The sequence below is a fragment of the Bubalus kerabau genome, chromosome 15 (genome assembly GCF_029407905.1).
Source record: "Bubalus kerabau isolate K-KA32 ecotype Philippines breed swamp buffalo chromosome 15, PCC_UOA_SB_1v2, whole genome shotgun sequence".
NCBI classification, from domain to species: domain Eukaryota; kingdom Metazoa; phylum Chordata; class Mammalia; order Artiodactyla; family Bovidae; genus Bubalus; species Bubalus kerabau.
The window spans coordinates 33414337-33434500 of record NC_073638.1 but is presented as its reverse complement, the minus strand read 5'-3'; the positions used below and the strand labels follow the sequence as shown (position 1 = coordinate 33434500).

Genomic DNA, 20164 nt, shown 5'->3' with positions numbered 1-20164 from the left:
GCTACAGTCCATGGGGTTGCAAAGATTTGTACATGACTTAGTGACTAAGCAACAACAAAGGACCCCAGAAGCCCTCTTGTATCAGACCCTCCCTGCCTCCCCAAAGATAATCAAAGATTAATAATATCTTTATGTTTACACTGTAAAAATGGTTTTGCCTGTGTTTGAAACTTATATAAATGGAATCATAAACCATGTGTTCTTCTGTGTTTGGCTTCTTTCATTCAATATTATGTTTTTGAGACTTATTCATACTCTTACATGTAGATATAGTACTCTCATTTTCATTGCTGTAGAATATTCTAGTTTATAAATTTGTCACTTTTGTCTATTCTTCTTTTGTAGACATTTACAGCTGTTTCCAGTTTCGGAGTCACTGAGAGTAAAGCTCTCAACATTTTTTGTCATGGCCCTTGGACCTCAAGCACATACATTTTGTTTGGGTACTTTCCTAGGAATTATGTGTCTCTTTAAAGTTCTGTTTAAAGTAATTAGCCTCCAATTAAAATAAATAAATTTAAATTAAAAAAAATAAAGTTCTGTTAATTTACTCTCCCACCAGCAGTCCTTGGGGGTTTCTTTATTCTGCATTATCACCCATGTTTGTCTTTTAATTTCAGCTCTTTGTTTTATTGTAATTTTAGTTTGTATTTTTCTGATGTCTAATGAGGTTGACAGCTTTTTTGTGTTTAATAGTCACCTGGGTCGGAGAAGGCAATGGCACCCCACTCCAGTACTCCTGCCTGGAAAATCCCATGGATAGAGGAGCCAGGTAGGCTGCAGTCCATGGGGTCGCTGAGTTGGGCTCGACTGAGAGACTTCACTTTCACTTTTCACCTTCATGCATTGGAGAAGGAAATGGCAAGCCACTCCGGTGTTCTTGCCTGGAGGATCCCTGCTGTCTCTGGGGTCGCACAGAGTCGGACACGACTGAAGCGACTTAGCAGCAGCAGCAGTCACCTGGGTAACCTTTTTGTGACGTATTCATTCAAGTCTTTTCCCCATTTTCTTTATAGGATTGTCTGCCTTTTACTTGATGGAGCTTCTTTGTATGTTCTAGAAATAAGCTCTTTCGTTTTCCATGTGTGTGGCTTACATTTTTACTCTCTTAAAAGCCTCTTTCTCTTTTCTGGCTACACTTCGCATCATGTGGGCCCTTAATTCCCCACCGCGGAATGGAGCCTGCTCCCTGCTGTGGCTGCGCAGTGTCCTGGTCCTTAGTTCTAATGTTGTCCAGTTTGTCACTTTTTCTTCTTATGATTGGTGCTTTTTGTGTTTTGAATTAAAAAATCTTCCGCTGTCTTAAAAAAGAAGTTCTGAGATCGAAACCTAAGTCTACAGCACAGTTTGTCCCAAATCTGTTGATGTAACGTGGTTTTAGTACAATATTCATGAAACAAATGGGCTTTTGTTTGAGAATGGAGACACATGAAATTTGCCAGGTGTGTGTTTCACAGTAGGCAGGTCGACTTCCTCATTCTCTTTCAAAACGCAAATTTGATGTTGTTCTTCTGCTCTGAAGCTTTTCGCGGCTTCCTTTTGCCTGAAGGCTATAGTACAAATTGTTTAGCGGGTCGTGCGAGGCCATTCACACTCTGGCCCCAATCTACTGTTTCAGCCTTCTTTTCCACCCTTGCCCCAAATGTACCCATAGACAATTCTTGTCCTAGATCAAGCACACAGCACGTTTCATGCTCACAGTTTCCAGTGTTGTGGTTCACACTACCCTATCTGCTGAAACTGACCTTCTTTTTCTGAGGAGATTCTATTTGTCTTCTGAGGCCCAGCACTTCTCAAAGAGGAATAGTAATTAGTGTTTAAGAATATGGACTCTGGAACCATCTCTCTGGAATCAAAGCCTGAAGTTTTCTTATCTGGGAAATGGGTAGAATGACAGCACTCACTCCCATGGTTGATATGAGAATTAAAGGATGCATACAGGCTCCCATGGTTGATATGCGAATTAAAGGATGTGCACAGGTTCCCAGGTGGCGCTGGTGGTAAAGAACCCGCCTGCCAATGCACATGACATAAGAGAGGTGTGTTCAATCCCTGGATCAGGAAGATTCCCCTGGAGGAGGGCATGGCAACCACTCCAGTAGTCTTGCCTGGAGAATCCCATGGACAGAGGAGCCTGGGGGGCTACAGTCCATATGGTTGCAAAAGAGCTGGATGTGACTGAAGCGGCTGAGTACACACAGTGAGTGGAATAGTGCTGAAGAATCTGCCTACTAATGCAGGAGATACGGGTTCGATCCCTGGGTCAGGAAGATCCCCTGGAGGAGGAAATGGCAACCCACTCCAGTATCCTTGCCTGGGAAATCCCATGGACAGAAGAGTCTGGTGGGATACAGTGCTTGGGGTCGCAAAAAGTGGGACGCGACTGAGCGCGCGCAGTAAATACTATATGAGTTAGCTGTTGTCCTCTGCTCTCCCAGGGAGGGAGAAATCGATTCTCCACTTTCTTTGCCCCCATGATAGTTTCTTTTTATCATACTAGGTCTTATCCATCCATCTGTCAGTGGACACTTAGGTTGTTGCCTTGTCTTGGCTGTTGTAAACAGTGTTGCAGTGAACACTGGGGTACGTTTCCTTTTGAACCATTATTTTCTCCAGATACACGCCCAGGAGCGGGATTGCAGTATCATATGGTAGCTCTATTTTTAGTTTTTAAAGGAACTTCCATACTTTTCTCCATAGTGGCTGCACCAATTTGCACTCCCACCAACAGTATGGAAGGGTTGCCTTTTCTCTACAGTCTGTCTAGCATTTATTATTTGTCAACTTTCTGATGATGGCCATTCTGTCCTGTGTGAGGTGATTCGTCTTCTCTAATAATTAGCGACACTGAGCATCTTTTCATGTGCCTGTTGTCTCCCTGTATGTCTTCTTTGAAGAAATGTCTATTGAGGTCTTCTACCCATTTTTTGATTGGGTTGTTTGTTTTTTAGATACTGAGCAGTGTGAGCTTTTGTATTGGTATATTTTGGAAAACAATCCTTTGTTGCTTGCATCATTTGCAAATATTTTCTTCCAGGTCATGGGTTGTCTTTTCATTTTTGAATGGTTTGCTTTACCGTGCCAAAACTTTTAAGTTTAATTGGGTCCCATTTGTTTATTTTTATTTTCATTATTCTAGGAGATGGATCCAAAAAATATTTTTTGCCATTTATGTCAAAGAGTGTTCTGCTTATGTTTTCCTCTAAGAGTTTTATAGTATATGGTCTTACATTTAGGTCTTTCTTCTCCCACTTTGAGTTTATTTTTGAATATGATATTAGAAAATGTTCTAGTTTCATTCTTTTGATGTAGCTGTCCAGTTTTTCCCATGTCACTTATTGGAGAGACTGTCTTTTCTCCATTGTATATTCTTGCATTCTCTATCATATATTAACTGGCCATAAGTGTGTGGGTTTATTTCTGAGCTTTCTGCTTTGTTTCATTTATCCATTTGCCAGTACTGTACTGTTTTGATTACTGTAGCTTTGTTGTTTAGTCAAAGATCATAGGAATCTTTTACACAGTGTTATTGAGATATAACTGACATAATGAATTGTCTATATTTAAAATGGACAATTTGATAAATGTTGACATATGCATATACCTATTAAATCATCACTATCAAAACAGTGAACATATCCAGCACCCCCAAAAGTTTCCTCCTGCCTGTTGTAATCCTCTCTCTTGTCCCTCTCCATCTCCCCTCTTCAACAACTACTGATCTGCTTTCTGTCACTGTTCATCTCAAAATAATGTATTGAGGGTTCATTCCTTTCTATGGCTGGGTAGTAATTCATGATATGAATTTACCAGCTTGCCCACCCACCTGTAGATGGACTTCTGGTTTGTTTACCATGAGATAGGCTAAATAATTGATTATTAAATTGAATCAGTTGTAGCAAAACTTTAAAATAAAATAAGAGGAACCACACTGGCTTTTTGTGATAATCTTCCAATTTACAGAAAAAGTTCAAGGTTAGCAAGAGGTGTTAAGTAAATGCTGGTCCTTAGTTGGCACCTGGAGTGTACACTCAGGAGAGCTCCCCAGATTCCCCCTCCTTCCCGCAGAGGCTGGGACATGTTAGCTGGGTCCTTCTCTGAGAATTGCCTCCAGTGGGGAGAACCATTTTATCCAAGCCATTACCTCCTCCAAGGGGCCCCTGAGAGGGGCTGGAAGGTCTTGTGCCCTTGCCTGCAGGTGGAGCAACTCTAAAGAGAAATGGTCCAGCTCCAGAGCTCCCTTCAGGATCAGGGTTGGCTGAGACCTTTGTTGCCACCGCCCGAGCTCAGCGTCTCTCTCTGCCTCATCTGGCTTCCTTCACAAGTGTTGTCCTGAGGCCACGGCTGTAAACCCCAGCACACAAATCTCCATCTCAGCATCTGAAATAGGTTGTCAAATGAGCGAGTGAAGGAAAGGAAGACTGAATCCTCTAGTTGAGATAGAAACACTGCTCTTTTTCTCTGAGCCTGAAAGGATGTTTGTCTTACAACTTTTCAGAGCATTAAAGAAGATCTTACTTTAAATTCTCCTCTCGAAGGTGATGAATGTAACTGTATTCATCCCCGGATGTGCTATCAACCGGTCGCCAACCTTGAGAAATGTCACAATAGTCCACTGGACTCAGAGATGACATGGTCCGTGGGGGAAACACTGCAAGGCAGGCTCTGAGTGACATGCCCTTGTGGTTTGCATCATCCCTCCCACTCTCAACACCCTCACTTCAGCCTGCAACCCACAGGGGGCTCAGCAGGGGAAGGTAGCAAGCTGTGGCTGCTTAGCGAGTGGAGGGAAAAAGTGAGGTTGGAGCATCGTGGTCAAGGAGTGACCATCTTCCTATTATTTTCTAATGGAAAAGTGTCTACTGACCACTTTGTATGTGGGAGGTCTCAGTGCCAAAAGCCCGTTTGTCACTTTGATCTGCATTTTATGAAATCCCCATGATATACTTTTGTATTCATAGGAAGTAGCATTCGATAGGGTGGGGGTGTTGGGGGACAGATTTGAGAGAAATAAACATCATCATCCTGGTCAACCTAGGTTGTCAGGAAGAAAAAAAAAATCTGAAAAGATTTATCAAGTAGGTGAAAGATGGACTGTTTGAAGGGTCAGAAAAGACAGGGGATTTCCCCATGTGTAGAGGTCTCTGGGGTTTTTGTTGCAATTTCAAGAGGGGCCTAAACTTTCTTCTTGACCTTTCATGGCTCCTGTGACAAATCCGTGGCCTTTCCCAATGCCAGGCCCAGAGGTGACACCTGACTTGCATTTCCCTGCAGATACGGGATGCCCCATCATGCTGTGTCTGGATTCTCCAAGTACTGTCATTGACTTGGAGTGCTTGGGGAGTTTCTAAACCAGAGCAGCAGCCTCTACAACTAGTTATTTTCCTTTTAATAATTTGTTGATGTGGACCAGTTTTAAAGTCTTTGTTGAATTTGTTGCAATATTGTTTCTGTCTTATGTTTTGGTCGTGAGGCATGTGGGATCTTATCTCCCAGACCAGGGATCGAAACTGCACCCCCTGTAGATGAAGTCTTAACTGCTGGATCGTTAGCAAAGTCCCTATAACTGGTTACTGATTGAGAAAAGGGCTTCCTAGGAGCAGCAACGGAGAAGGCAATGGCACCCCACTCCAGTACTCTTGCCTGGAAAATCCATGGACGGAGGAGTGTGGTGGGCTGCAGTCCATGGGGTCGCTAAGAGTCGGACATGACTGAGTGACTTCACTTTAACTTTTCACTTTCACTTTTCACTTTCATTCATTGGAGAAGGAAATGGCAACCCACTCCAGTGTTCTTGCCTGCAGAATCCCAGGGATGGGGGAGCCTGGTGGGCTGCTGCCTATGGGGTCACACAGAGTCGGACATGGCTGAAGCGACTTAGCAGCAGCAGCAGGAGCAGCAAAGCTTAGCGGGATAAGGGGGCAGGAGGCAGATAGACCCGGACTTTTCACCTGGATCCTGTCACTAGCAGCCGTGTAGCCCTGAGAAGACTACTTGTCTCTTGGAATCAGCATCCTCATCTGTAAACTGGGGAGAATAATCACAGGGTAAGGTGACTGGGAGGTCTGAATCAGAATCCAATGTGGCCAGCAGGGCAGCACATTGAAGATGCTCCATAAATCTGCAGACCTCGGGGGACTGGGGCTGCATTTCATCCCCATGGGAACCAAAGCAACTGAGATGCACTTGGAAAGGACCAGCTCAGCTTTCGTTCTTAAGGCTTCTGCCTACAACTTAATGTAATCAAACGGATCATTCTGAAAACAGAACCCAAGTAAGAGCCAGTTTCAGAAGGAAACTGTGGTTTGGGGGAACGGACCGCAGAGCAGCACGCGCCAGCTTCTGGTCTTAGTTCATAGAGCTCCCAGAACAAATGACTTCCCTTGGTGTCTTCATGTGCAAGCAGGGGGGTTGGATGAGAGCAGTGTTCTGAAGAATCCAAGTATTCACCAGGTGCCTCAGGGTTCTGAGATAGTTTCCTTAAGATTTGTTTCAAAAATATTTCAAAACTATTTGCCCAGGCTCTGGAACCAGGCTGAAAATGCCTGGGATCTCAGATCCGGCAAATCCAGCTACGTGACTTTGGGCAGGTTGTTGATTCTAAGACTCACCTTCCTCTTTTGTAAATTGGGAACAAAAATAGTATCTGGAATAGGGTTGTTGAGAAGATTAAAGACATTTACACAGGTAAGATATGGCTTCCCTGGTGACTCAGTAGTAAAGAATCTGCCTGCCAATGCAGGAGACCTCGGTTCAGTCTCTGGGTCGGGAAGATCCCCTGGAGAAGGAAATGGCAACCCACTCCAGTTTTCTTGCCCGGAGGATTCCACAGACAGAGGAGATTGGCGGCCTGTAGTCCATGGGGTCGCAAGAGTCAGACACGACTTAGCGACTGAACAACACACAGGTAAAGTACCTAGAAAAGTGCCTGATAGAGATCAGCCCCCCAAGAATGCTGGCTGTCACTTTACCAGCTACTGGACATCACCGATCTATTCATTTGTTATGCATTGGGAATGGTTTCTGTGCTGGATTCTGGGCTTAGAACAAAATCCAAATGCTTTATCTTGGTCCACAGCAGAGGCGGGCAAATTTTTCTGTAAAGCACCAAGTAGCAAAGATTTTGGACTTTGTGGGTCTTGTGTCCTCTTGTACTCACCTCTTCCCTTGTGTCCAGGAAGTAGCCATAAGTAATATGCCAACCTGTGAACATGGCTGTTGCCAATAAAACTTTATTGTGGGCACTGGAATTTGGCTATCCTACAGTTACAGAGTTATGCCCTGACATAATATTTTTTTTAATTGAAGTATAGTTGATTTACACTGTTTTGCCAATCTCTGCTGTAACAGCAGAATGATTCATTTTACATATATATTTTTTCTTTTTTAATATTCTTTTCCATTGTGATTTATCCCAGGAGACTGGATATAGTTCCCTGTGCTATGCAGTAGGATGTTGTTTATCCATTCTAAATATAATGCTTTGCACTTACTAACCCCAAATTCCCAGTCCGTCCCTCCCCCGACCTTGCTTAGCAACCGCAAGTCGGTTCTCTGTGTCTGTGAATCTGTTTCTGTTTTGTAGGTTCATCTGTGCCACCTTTTAGATTCCACATATAAGTGGTATTATATGGTGTTTGTCTTTCTGACTGACTCCACTTAGTATGACAATCTCTAGTTGCATCCGTGTTGCTGCAAATGGCATTGTCTTCTTTTTAATGGCCGGGTCGTATTCCATTGTGTGTGTGCACCCCGTGTTTATTCGTGAATCTGCCAGTGGACATTTAGCTTGTTTCCATGTTTTGGCTATTGTAAATAGTGCTGCTGTGCACACAGGAGTTCATGTATCTCTTCACATCTAATTCTGTTGATGCTTTTCAGCCACTTAAAATTGTAAAGACATTCTTATGACAGATGCAGGCTGAGGGCCAGATTCTGCTTGTGGGCCATGCTTTGCCGAGCCCTGGTATACACGACCCTGTTTCTGAGTCTGCCCTGCTCTCCAGCCTCATTTTTGCCCACTTCCTGCCATGCTCACGAAGGTACTTCATGTTCACCACCTGCTAGGAGCGTTGCATTCAGGCAGTGCTGTAGGGTGAAGGATAAGTTCACTACCTCAGGATCTTAGTATCTTAGTATTTCTTTCCTTTTCATTTTTGCACTACTCTTTTTAAAAATACTATTTTATATTGGAGTATAGCCGATTAACAGTGTTGTGATAGTTTCAGGTGAACAGTGAAGGGACTCAGCCATACATGTACCTGTATCCATTCTCCCCCGAACTCCCCTCCCATGCAGGCTGCCACATAACACTGAGCAGAGATCCCTGTACTAGACAATAGGTCCTAGTTGGTTATCCATTTTAAATAGTGTGTATGTGTCCATCCCAAACTCCTTATCTCTTCCCCCATCCTTCCCACCAGTAAGCATAGGTTTATTCTGAGAGTCTGTGAGTCTCTTCCTGTATATAAGTTCATTTTTATCATTTCTTTTTAGATTTTGCATGTAACAGATGCCACATGATATTCTTCTCTGACGTACTTCATTCAGTATGACAATCTCTAGGTCCATCAGTATCTTTTCTCATACAAGTTAATAATACCTGATCTCACTTACCTTGTAAAATCATTTTTCAGATCAAATGAGAATGTGCTTTTAAAATTATAAACAGTTATACAAATAGAAATCATTAGGGCAGCCTCTTGGACAAATCACAGAATTCAAGCAGCACACCCACTTTTTACTACAGGAGCTAAATTATGGGGCAAATAGGAAAGTGACCTTAGTATGAATGAGGCCATTTTTATTCCTTGTCCCTCATATTCCCCATAGACAAGAGGAATGGCTAGATCTGTGATTTTATCTTGGCCTTAGCAGAAGTGATTTCATTATTAGCATGTAGTATTAGGTATTTTATATTATCCCTTTTGACACTCAGGTGGCGCTAATGGTAAAGAACCTGCCTGCCAATGCAGGAGACTTAAAAGACATGGGTTCAATCCCTGGGTCAGGAAGATCCCGTGGAGGAAATGGCAACCCACTCCAGTATTCTTGCCTGGAGAATCCCATGGACAGAGGGACCCGGCAGGCTAGTCCATGGAGTTGCAAAGAGTTGGTCATGACTTAAGTGATTTAGCCTGCACGCATAGTGAAGTGAAAGTGAAAGTCGCTCGCTTGTGTCAGACTCTTTGCGACCCCATGGACTGTGCAGTGCATGGAATTCTCTAGGCCAGAATACTGGAGTGGGTAACCTTTCCCATCTCCAGGGGATCTTCCCAACCCAGGGATCAAATCCAGGTCTTCCGTATTGCAGGTGGATTTTTTACCAGCTGAGCCACAAGGGAAGCCCAAGAGTACTGGAGTTAGTAGCCCATGCATGCATAAGTATGCTTATATGCTATAAAGAATTATTATATGCCCACTTTTACAGGTGAAATGAGTTTAAGGGACCTAAAAAGAAGCTGAGGCAGGATCAGAACCCAGCTCTATCTGATTCTGGAATTTGGGCTTCTTCTGTGGTACAATATCAAGTTCCTCTCCACTGATACAAAGACTTTCCAGATTGTTCCATCAATACAGTGACAACCAGCAGGCTACCTAAATCTTCGCATCCTTTCGTGGCCAGGAGCAAGCCATCTGGGTTTTCCATGTTTATTTCGGCAAAATGATATATTCTGTTTCTTCCAAAGGGAGATAGCTTTTTGGTCCTCAAACAACTTAAAAAAAAAAAAAGGCCTTTTTGCTGATTTCAGCTTGAATCCAAAGCACAGTGATTTTCTGTGGATGTACAGGCAGCCTTCATACATATCACAAAAGGGCAAAGTGGGCTTGGGAATCTCTGAGGCAGAGAAAAGCCAAGAACCAGCCACAAGGTGAACCATACCTTGGTCTTCTGTCAGATATGAACACTAGCTGTTCAGCCCCCTACCCTGCTGGGGTAGTCCCAGTGGTGCCAGTGAGACCTGTGCTCATGTTCTGGGTATGAGTTTGCATATATGGCTTATTTTAAAACCTATTAGCTCAACATATCATTACTTTCCAGGTGGAGCTAGTGATAAAAGAATCTACTTGCCAGTGCAGGAGATGTTAAGAGATGTGGGTTCGATCCCTGGGTTGGGAAGATCCCCTGGAGGAGGAAATGGCAACCCACTCCAGTATTCTTGCCTGGGAAATCCCATGGACAGAGGAATCTGGCGGGCTACAGTCCACGGGGTTGCAAAGAGTTGGACACGACTGAACGTCTGAGCAGAGAAACTCAATTATGATTGATATGATGATCATGACTTCAGAAATGGGGTCTGTGGCTTTTAATAGTGTGGAACCCAGTTTGAACTGGAATTGCCCTCTCCCTTACCCAAATTCTTTCTCTTTGCATTGTTCCTGGTACCCCTCCTCCAGATGGGTAGTGTTGAGGGATGAAGGCTCGCATGTGGGGCAGAGGAAGCGTTTTTGAGCTCACTCTTTCACTCCTGGATGGCATTTCACCTCTTCAGCCAGGATGTCTCAGAGAGATGCCCAACCAGAAGGGACTGGAGGCCCACGATGCTGTTGGAGCATCCTCTTTGTTTCCATCAGCAGCAAGTGGCCCTCTGGTCCTCTGAGGGAGGGGGTCTCACTCTTAAAACACTATTGACCAGGGGGGATTTTGTGGAAACTAACACCTGTGGTTGGCGGTTTGTTATGTAAGTGCCTATTGAAATGTCTCTGGTCATTAAGTTGTTAATGGACACTGATGAAATAATAATGACCATAGTAACATCTGAAGATATGGTAGGAGTAGAGACCACTCAGCGTAATATAAGACTGCTCTGGATCGACTGAGGACACAGTTTCTCTTTATTAAATCGTCTGGGAACCACTTAAATGGAGATGCTAATGGGGTGGATGAACTAATTACAATGGTGCCAGAGCTGTGTCGAGGAGAGGACAAGCACGCGACCAGGAAACGAGACGCCACAGGTAGTTTACAAGGGAGCTGGCAATACAGTCAGGTGTGGGTTCCCGTTTTTATAATTACAAAGCCTTGGCACAAATACATACACCTGAATCACACAGAGAATGAATGATACAATAGCCTTTAAAGGAGAAAGAAACCAATACACCTCCCCTCACAGCAGGTTTAGAATGGTCTATGCGTAACCAAAATGCTTCAGGGTGCTGCTCCCACCTTGAATGGTAACCAAAGGAAGAACCAGTACGTGTTTCCCATTATACATACATACATATATGTATATGTATATATATATGTATCCTGTACAGAGTCCAAGAATAGTTGAGCAGTTGTAAAATTCAAATTTCTGTGTAATGGCAGCTAAATGGTTCAGTATAAAACCATTGTAAGAACTGATTATATATTAAGTTTGACTATCCATCATCATAATTTTAAGCCTACATACACTGAACAAAATATTATATGTATTTAAAAATCAAGTTATTTCCTCTGCACAGAGGTTTTTCCTCCCTTCCCTTAAAGTTTTGTTATAGCCAGTCACTTCCCTAGGAAAATTCAATATGTTGACGTATTAAAGAGGCAGATCCAATTTTAATCCTAAGTTTAAACATGAAAAGCATCTGCCATCACTAACAAAATATCCCGCATCACCTTTCTAAAGTGAACATTAAGCTAAACAGTACAGACATTAAATTGCTCTTTCCCCACCCTCCTCTGCAGATCACATCCCTCATGGGGAGGCAGCCCTCCTGGCATCTCTGAGCCTTCACACGCGCGTGCAGGACTACAATTTATATGCAAATAACCCTGAGCCGCATTATCTGAGGAGTTGGTGCAGACACAGCACAGTTGTGACTGCCTGCGAAAATTAAAGGGGGTTCATCTGTATTCTGACACACGCGTGACTTAAGAGTACATTCAAAAGAGCAATTCATCACTGCTTTCAAATTAAACACTGGAGTTGCTGAGTGCCTAGGTTACGTGGAATGCCTCCCCGTTGATCACATAGGGCTGCCTTTCTACAAAGGCAACGAGATAGGAACTTCTCTGACTGTGGTTTTTCAATTAGTCCTGATGACAGTAGGTGACTGAAATAAAAGACTTGGTTTAATATGAACACAGCTAGTTGAGTGGAAAAGATACATTTATGATAGTACTAAGCACAACTGGATGACAATCTATATGCATTTCAGATTCTACTGACAGGAGAATGACCACATCAGCCTAAAATGCAAGAAAATTATCAACAGTGATTTACCAAACTGACATCACTCCAGAAGATTTTTTATTTTATTTTATTTTTTTGCAAAATCATCTTTCAAATATAAGGTTACTTTAAAATAATTCTTTGGTTAAAGTATAATGAAAATAAAAACTAGAAACTCCTCCAAGCCTTTCAATACAGGGTGAAAAATACCCTCTCTTTCAGCCATCAGATGGCCATTTAATCAGCCATTCAGATTCTATGAATCCAAATGTAATGGAAAACACTGTATTCTGAACTCCTTGCTAGGGTGAAGGAATGTGCTCCTAGCTACCATTGCAGTGAGAGAGAAGGAGCCTGGGAAAATGAAACCCCAGCTTGTGCATTAAAATGTGCCAATTATTCTAGTCCACGGAGGAATCGACGTGGCATTTTAAAATCACTGAAACCAAAGTCTATCTGTGAATAATACTGGGTTGTCAGCGGGATGATGTGGCACACGTGTGAGAGCAGCCGACTGTTTCAGACTTTCAAGCCCAGATTAAATCCTTTAATTTCATCTATTTCAGATAACTTTCTACATTAAAAAAAAAAATTCCTCTTACAAGCAACCATTTGCTGCTTCTGTCTAGCATTTCCTTCCATCTCCCCTCCCTCCTTTCTCCTAACTCCCCAAAATATTTGTTAATAAGCATCAGCCTCAGATCAAAAAGAACCAGCCTGAACTTTGAGTTGTGATAGACAGCAACTGAGAATTTTAAATGGATATGAAATCACATAATACAGTTGTCTTTTCTCTTTCGTATATACATAGATGCAATGTAATTTCCAAAGAATTTCTCAAATAGGGTCGTCCGAGTTTAGTTTTTCAAGTAGGTAAATGTGGAAAAGGAGAATTTCATGTGAATTGAGATCATTCAGGCCATTCTGATCAACAATCTGGGTCATCAGAGGAATTAACTCTTTCACTCAAGGTTTTCCACCTAAAATTATTCAGAAAATTATTTCAGATTTCTGCCTTCCTTTGCTCACACATAGGACTGCAGCCCACCTAAACCACCTATCAGGTCATCAAAGGCCTAAGTCCACAGAGAGGGGGAGAGAGGGTAAGTTCTGAACTGTCTTCTGTACAAGTACAGACGCTGCCCAGCACACACTGCTACACTTTTCAAGGAAATCGGAGATGAGATGTTCAAGCATTATTCTGAGCACTGAAAGCCCATGAAAATTGGTGGAGAATCTAATAAACATTATAGATCTGGTGACAGTGGACTTACCTCATTACAAATAAAAGAAGGACTGGCCATAATGTGACTTTTCTCTTACAACCTTTAATGTACTTCCCCCATTTTGAGCTGAAAACTTTTAATCAATCATGTCAGCACAGTTACTTCTAGATCCAGAAGATGGATCAGTGTGCAGTGCTGGAAGAAATCAAGGTTTGTTTCTTAAAATATAAAATTCATGACATCTTTCTCTAAGTGACTTAAACCCAGCAGTGATCCTCTTGCTAATTAACATACGTAGCCAGCATCCTTTCACTTCCTCCTGTTTTCAAGGATCATCAGATTCTGGTTTCAAATGGGAGCACAGATCTGTTTTTATATACCATGTGTTTTCTGCATTTGGGTTTTGAAGCTTATTTAATGCTACAATATACACTGATTTGTTTTACATGAATGCTCTCTTCAAAGGGCTGGGATTTCATTTTGCAGGTATATCCTACAGAGTGAACTACACCGTGCCAGACCACTGTCTGCTACCGTCGACAGTCAGCTAGTCACACAATTAACTAGGCATCAATAACTGATGTTTTGGTTTGATTGTCGTTTATTTTTCTTTTAAATAAACTCCCTCTAAATTCAGGAAGCAGGTGTGACGAGCTACCACAGGATGTGGGTGGTAGCTCCCAACTTTCCTCAAGTAGCCCTACCTACCTCTTTTAAATTATCATAGCAAAACAGACGAACCAACACGACAGCACAAGCAGCAGTGCGGTCGTGACTGTCATCATTTAAGTTCGTTCCCTGACTTCGCAGTACATCCCTGGCTGTGATGGACGCGTTTGTGGATGTTCTGTTCTGGTCGACATGTACTGCGAGTGTATGATGACCTGACCCTTGGTATGGTTTGGAAAGATGTCCATATTGCACAAGAATGAGCTTCTTGCTGACTCAAAGGATGTATCTGACATACATCTTTTGAAAATGTCAACATCCTTAACTGGTTAACATGGTCTAGACTCTTGGGGCAAAGGCGAGCAAATCGCAAATGATTCAGAAGTGCTGTGGCTTGTTAGGCTACAACACGAGTCACTCCAAGTCACTTGATGTTTTGCAAATTTGTTGCGCCTACAATTGAATGCTTCACACGTGCATCTTATCTTCCTCCTGAGTATCCAAAAGTGCTTTGGAGAGCAAAAATGCTTTCTCTCTCCATTTCACAGAAGCAAGAGGGTAGGACCGTAGCAAGAAGCTGCAGTCAGCTGTAGAGAAAATGTGATGGGTGGTACCGGTGTAAAGGTCAGGGTCCCCGAGCAGGGTCTCGAGCCAGCAGCACTGGTGTGTGGGTCGCACTGAGCGGTGAAATTGATGGGAAGCCACATGTTTCCTAGTAACCTTGAAGGAATCCTGCAGCTTGGCTTTCACTGGAGCACGGAGTCTAGAAGAAAATCCCATCCCCAGCCTGGCAGCTTGGAGTCCCTCCAGCTGGACCTTCCTGCATCCTTCCTGAGGGTGGGCTGGCGGCTCCCTCTGGGAGGACCCAGGCTCCTTAGCCAGCATATACGGAAGCGAGAAAAGACCCTCCATGGTAGCAGGTGCCCTGATGTAGGAAGACAATTCTCAAAAGGGTCCAGAGAGAATGAATTTTATCCCTGAATCAAGTCTTTCTCTTCTTGACACGGTCTCATCCTAAGAACTTTAAAGCCTGAAAGGTGCTGAATTCTTCTTTGTCCACTTAGGATGTGGTGCAGACTTCCCCACTGGTACTAAACACACACACACAGACACTTCTCCCCACGCCTTCCTCAAGCTGCTGCTTCTCGTTTGCTCGCCCGGTTACTCTTGTAGCAGGGTCTCTCTCCAGTTGAAGCCCCCAGTCGGTCCATGGGTCAGAGGGAGAATTGGTGGGTCTGTCAGCTGCCAGATTCCAGTTTCTCCTAATTCTTCACAGGAACAAAACCCCAAGTAGGGGATCTGAAGGAAGACAGAAAAAGAAGGGAAAATAGAAAACAGAGGCTGAGTGCTTTACTTTTTACCTGGATGAAGGAAAATTAAAAAGAATGAATGGGGGCTTTGCAGGCAAGCATCCCCTCCAAAATATCACTAAAGAAAATGAAATGGATACAACTGATCCTTTAGAAGGAAGAGTATTTACAATGCAAGAGGAGTCTTTGGAAGGGATTCGTTAAATGGTGGGCTCTCCTAGTATAGATAAGTAACTGTTTATAGATGCTTTCTTAATAGCGTGGGAGACAAAAGCAATCATGCATAAAGCTAAGGTGCTAAGAGTTCCTTCCCGATTGCAAGTCAGGCTGAAAATGCAGCTCAAAAGTTTCTGAAATTATACTCGGACAATGGGAAAGATTATTCAAGTTTTAAAAATGTTTCATCCTGCTTTATGTCTTATTATCATTTTTTTTTTGGCATGTGTATCTAACGTTCAAAACTGAAGCTCTGCCCTTCCTACCTTCAGTAGGCATGGCATTTCAAAACTTATTTGTGTGTGTGTGTGTGTGTCTGTCCAGAGCTGCATTTATGAATAAGACAAAAGTCTCTGCCCTCAAGCAACTTACAGACTAACAGGAAGGAATGACACATGAACAATCTTTTTAAAAATGAGAAAAGAATTGCAATCAAGTTTGAACCGGTTTCTCTGGGGACAGATACAGGAAGCATGTAACTCAGGCTGGAGGGAAGCATGAGTGGGAGGATGGCTGATGGAAAACCTTCCACAGGCAGGAGGAGGAGGAATCCAGATGTGCTAGTCAGCCTGGTGGATTTTCTGTCTTGCTGCCTTATTCCCAGGTTTGCCTTTCAGCCTCATCATTTTGACTCACTGCTTCCTTTGGCTTACCCGCCAGGACCTCCCTTCCAGCTGAGCTGTCTGATTTGGCCCACATACCTCTTCTTTGTCCAATCCACCGTCCCACAGGGAAATCCAGACAATTTGCTTATAATTCTTAGCTCCTTCCTAAATTTTAGCTCTTAGAAGCTAGATCTAGCTCAAACACATCTTTTTCTCTTACCCAAGGCCTGATAAAGTGCCTTAAACAGAGTGCCACTCAATACATCTCGGTTGAGTGAACCAATGTATCATCTTCCCAGCTCCATAGAACTTTGCTATCGGCCAGCACTGCACTATTCTGAAACTGTAAGGCACCACAGGCCCCTGAAACGCAAGTGGGGATTACCTTTCGGACCATCTGGACAAAGTCCTTGGAGTTCTGAGGTGACAGGCCTTGTAGTTGGCAGGTACATGCTTCCAGGGAAGATGCGTGAGCCACAATCAGGATGTTATTTCCTGGGGGCAAAAAAACAAGGACTGGAAAATCTGTTTCTATAAAGACACATGTAAACCTTGTAAGTACCTAAGTCAAGTTTTCCAGGGAGGGGCAAACATTCTCAAGAAATAAGACAATCTGGCCAAGCAATATTTTGATGCTTTGTAGTGTTAAGGCAGGCTGATGTCATTAAAAAAAAAACACTTTTAATCTTAGAGTAATTTGATGCACAGGTTACAAATATATATTTTACATATTATATATGTGTGTGTATAGTTTATATACACTGTATATACACATTATGCAATATGTACCTATGTATACAGGTACATGCCAGGGAGGTCCCAAGTATTCTTCACCCCACTTCTTCCCATAGCAACACCTTGCCTAACTAGAGTATACTCTCAAGAATAGGAAATAAACACTGGTACAGTCCACATAGCTTTATTCAGATTTTTCCAGGTTACCCAAGTCTATCACACATGCAGCATTTTGTAACCACCACCTCAATCAAGATACAGTAGCGTTCTAAGTCTTCAGGGCTCTCTGCTATTACCTCTAATGCAGTTTTCGATGTGGCCACTTGTAGAACTGTGAGCACATGAGACTTTCTGGTTCATAGAACATGCTGGGTTTCTTTACAGGGGGAATGGGTGGTCCTACAGGGGTGGTAATGAAGTGAGTGGCTTACAAGTGGTAACTGAAATGTGGGGACCATCCACAGTACTGTTAACCAGGGCTCCCCACTGTTAATATTCTGGTATATGTAAATCCAGCCTTTGCTCTATGAAGATGAATATCTTTAACTTTTTTTTGGCGGGGGGTGGGGGGGCGGGGAGGTGCTGAAAATGGGCACTCTTTTGTAACCTGCCCTCTTTACTAAAAATACTATAGTCTTACATATCATTAAATACTGAGTTCAAGGCCTATAAAATTCAGTGGCAGACTTGAGTTATAGAACACTGCTCTTGGTGGCAGCGATGATGGTAGGTGTGTTTGTGTAGGTGTGTTCATGCTCCTGGATCAAATTACAGGCAAAACTGTGTTATGCTGAAGAATTTATGGAAATTATAATAGGGAACCTCCTTCTGAGAGTGCAAGATGTATTGCTGAGATACAAAATTCTGTTATTTCAAATAGCAACTAAGTCTGATGTATTTCCATGGAATATCTAGCATTTGAAGTACTCAGAATATGACAAATTTTACATGATATGACAAATTTTACATGAAAGTATCTGCAAGAGGGTCTAGACATATTTTTCTTTCCTATTACATGAGTTTGACAAAGCATGCTGAGCCATCCTGAATAGCTGACTAACCGTGATGGAGAAATGATCACAGATTTAAGTATGGAGTCCGAGGTTAACACCTACCTTTACTTTTACATTCGCTTATGATTTCCTTTGTTACTTGGAAACTTCTACTGATATAGGTGTCATAGGATTCTGAAACCACTAATTTGCTGACTGGAATGTGAGGTCTGCAATAGAAAAATGAACCAAGGCATTGAAAACATTTTGCTCTCAAGACAAAGCAACTGACGTTACTCTCAGCTTTATTTCAAGACCTTTCGAAAGTTCCCATGTTTCTGTTTACCCTAGAAAGGATGGAGGCATAGGAAAGCGTATTTCTACCATGCAGAAGTGGGGTTCAAATGTGCAGGATGTACAGAAATGAATGCCATGTGTGCATGGGGTCAAAGTGACCAGCTGAAAAGTGAAACATTCAGTGCAGGTTTCCCTTGCAGGATGGCCCAGAGCAGCTGAACTGCCTTTACTGGCAGTCTGTCCTAGGTCACCCATGTAAGAGGAAGCAAAGCAGAGGTTAGATCTCTTTATTTAAGTAATCGGAGATTTCCCAAGCCTCTGTAAGCTTACACACGATATATAAGCAGTAACACGGTCTAAGTTTAAGGTGTACAAACTACTGATTTGATACATTTATACATTCAAAACAAAAAGGCACAAACTTAGTTATAAGATGAATATATTCTGGGGATCTCATGTCTGAGCTGACACCTCCATCATGTCACATAATTACCATTTTCTTTTTTATGGTGAGAACATTTACTCTCCTAGCAACTTTCAAGTATATAATATAGTATTGCTAACCACAGCCACAGTGCTGTACATCAGATCCCCAGAACTCTCCATCTGGTAACCCTAAGTCTGCACCCCTTTGAGCAACCGCTCCCTGTGGTCACATGGGATGTCCGCGGTGTCCATGCTGCTCTACTGTCTCTCTGAGTCTGGCTCTTTTAGGTTTCGCACCTGTGATATGTCAAACTCTTTCTGGGAGATCTTGTTTTCAGTTCCTTTGGATATAACCCAGGAGTGAGGTTGCTGGGTCATATGGTAGTCCTAGTTTTTATTTTTTGTGGGCCCTCCATAGTGTTTTCCATAGTGGCTGTCCTAGCTGACGCTGCCCCCAACAGTGCGCGAGGCTCCCTTTTCCCCATCTCCTCGCCCCCACTTACCATCTTGTCTTTTTTTTTTTTTTTTTTTTTTTGATGATAGCTGTTCTAACAGGCGTGAGTGAGATCTCTCTGTGGTTTTGATTTGCATTTTTCGCAATGATTAGTGATGATGAATGTCTTTTCATGTACTTCTTGGCCATTTGTATGTCTTCTCTGGGAAAAAATATCTATTCGGTTCCTCTGCCCACTTTTTAATCAGATTGTGTTTTAGCTATTGAGTTGCATCAATTGTTCACATATTTTGGATGTTAAGTATATGACGATATCAAGTATATGATCTGCAAGTATCTTCTATTCTGTATCTTATCAGGTATGTATTTTACAGATATCGTCTCCTATCCTGTAGGTTGCCTTTTCATATTGTTGTTTCTTCTGCTTTATAGAAGGTTTTTAGTTTGACATAGTCTTCCTTATTTTGTTTTTTTATTACTTACGCTTTTGGTGTCATATCTAAAAAAATCATTGTCAAAGAGCTTTTCCCATGTTTTCTTCAGGTGTTTTATGGTTTCAGTTCTTTAAATTTTTCATCCATTTTGAGTTAATTTTTGCGAGTGGTGTAAGATAGGGGTCCAATTTCATTCTTCTGTATGTGGTTATCCAGTTTTCCCAACGTCACTTTTAAAAAAATGATTTACTTATTTTTGGCCGCGCTGGGTCCTTGTTGCTGTGTGCAGGCTTTTCCCTAGTTGCGGTGCGTGGGCTTCTCGTTGCTGTGGCTTCTCTCGTTTCAGAGCACGGGCTCTGGGTGCACGGGCTTCAGCAGCTGTGACACGTGAGCCCAGCAGTAGTGGCGTCCAGGCTTAGTTGCCCCACGGCGTGCGGGATGTCCCGGAGCAGGGACCAAACCAACCTTCCCTGTGTTGGTGAATCTTTAACCACGGGGCCACCAGGGAAACCCCCAGCATCACTTACTCAAGTCTACCCTCTCTCCATTGAGTATTCTTGGCTCCCTTGTCAAATATTTGAGGGTTATTTCTGGGCTCTCAGTTCTGTTCCATTGGTCAGTGTGTCTGTTTTTATGCCAGTT

At 42.7% G+C, this 20164-nt stretch overlaps 2 protein-coding genes across 2 annotated transcripts in view; both read right to left on the bottom strand.

Moving 5' to 3' along the window:
• Positions 1–20164, bottom strand: part of CRTAM (cytotoxic and regulatory T cell molecule) — a 60694-nt gene that overhangs the window by 31626 nt on the left and 8904 nt on the right. The window lies entirely within an intron of this gene.
• Positions 10816–20164, bottom strand: part of UBASH3B (ubiquitin associated and SH3 domain containing B) — a 153029-nt gene continuing 143680 nt past the window's right edge. Inside the window, exons 12-14 of the mRNA XM_055548426.1 lie at positions 18035–18141; positions 16570–16679; positions 10816–15352 (exon numbers count right to left, since the gene is read on the bottom strand). Of these exons, the coding sequence (XP_055404401.1) occupies positions 15215–15352; positions 16570–16679; positions 18035–18141 (355 nt within the window). The 3' untranslated portion in view covers positions 10816–15214. The remainder of the gene's footprint in view (positions 15353–16569; positions 16680–18034; positions 18142–20164) is intronic.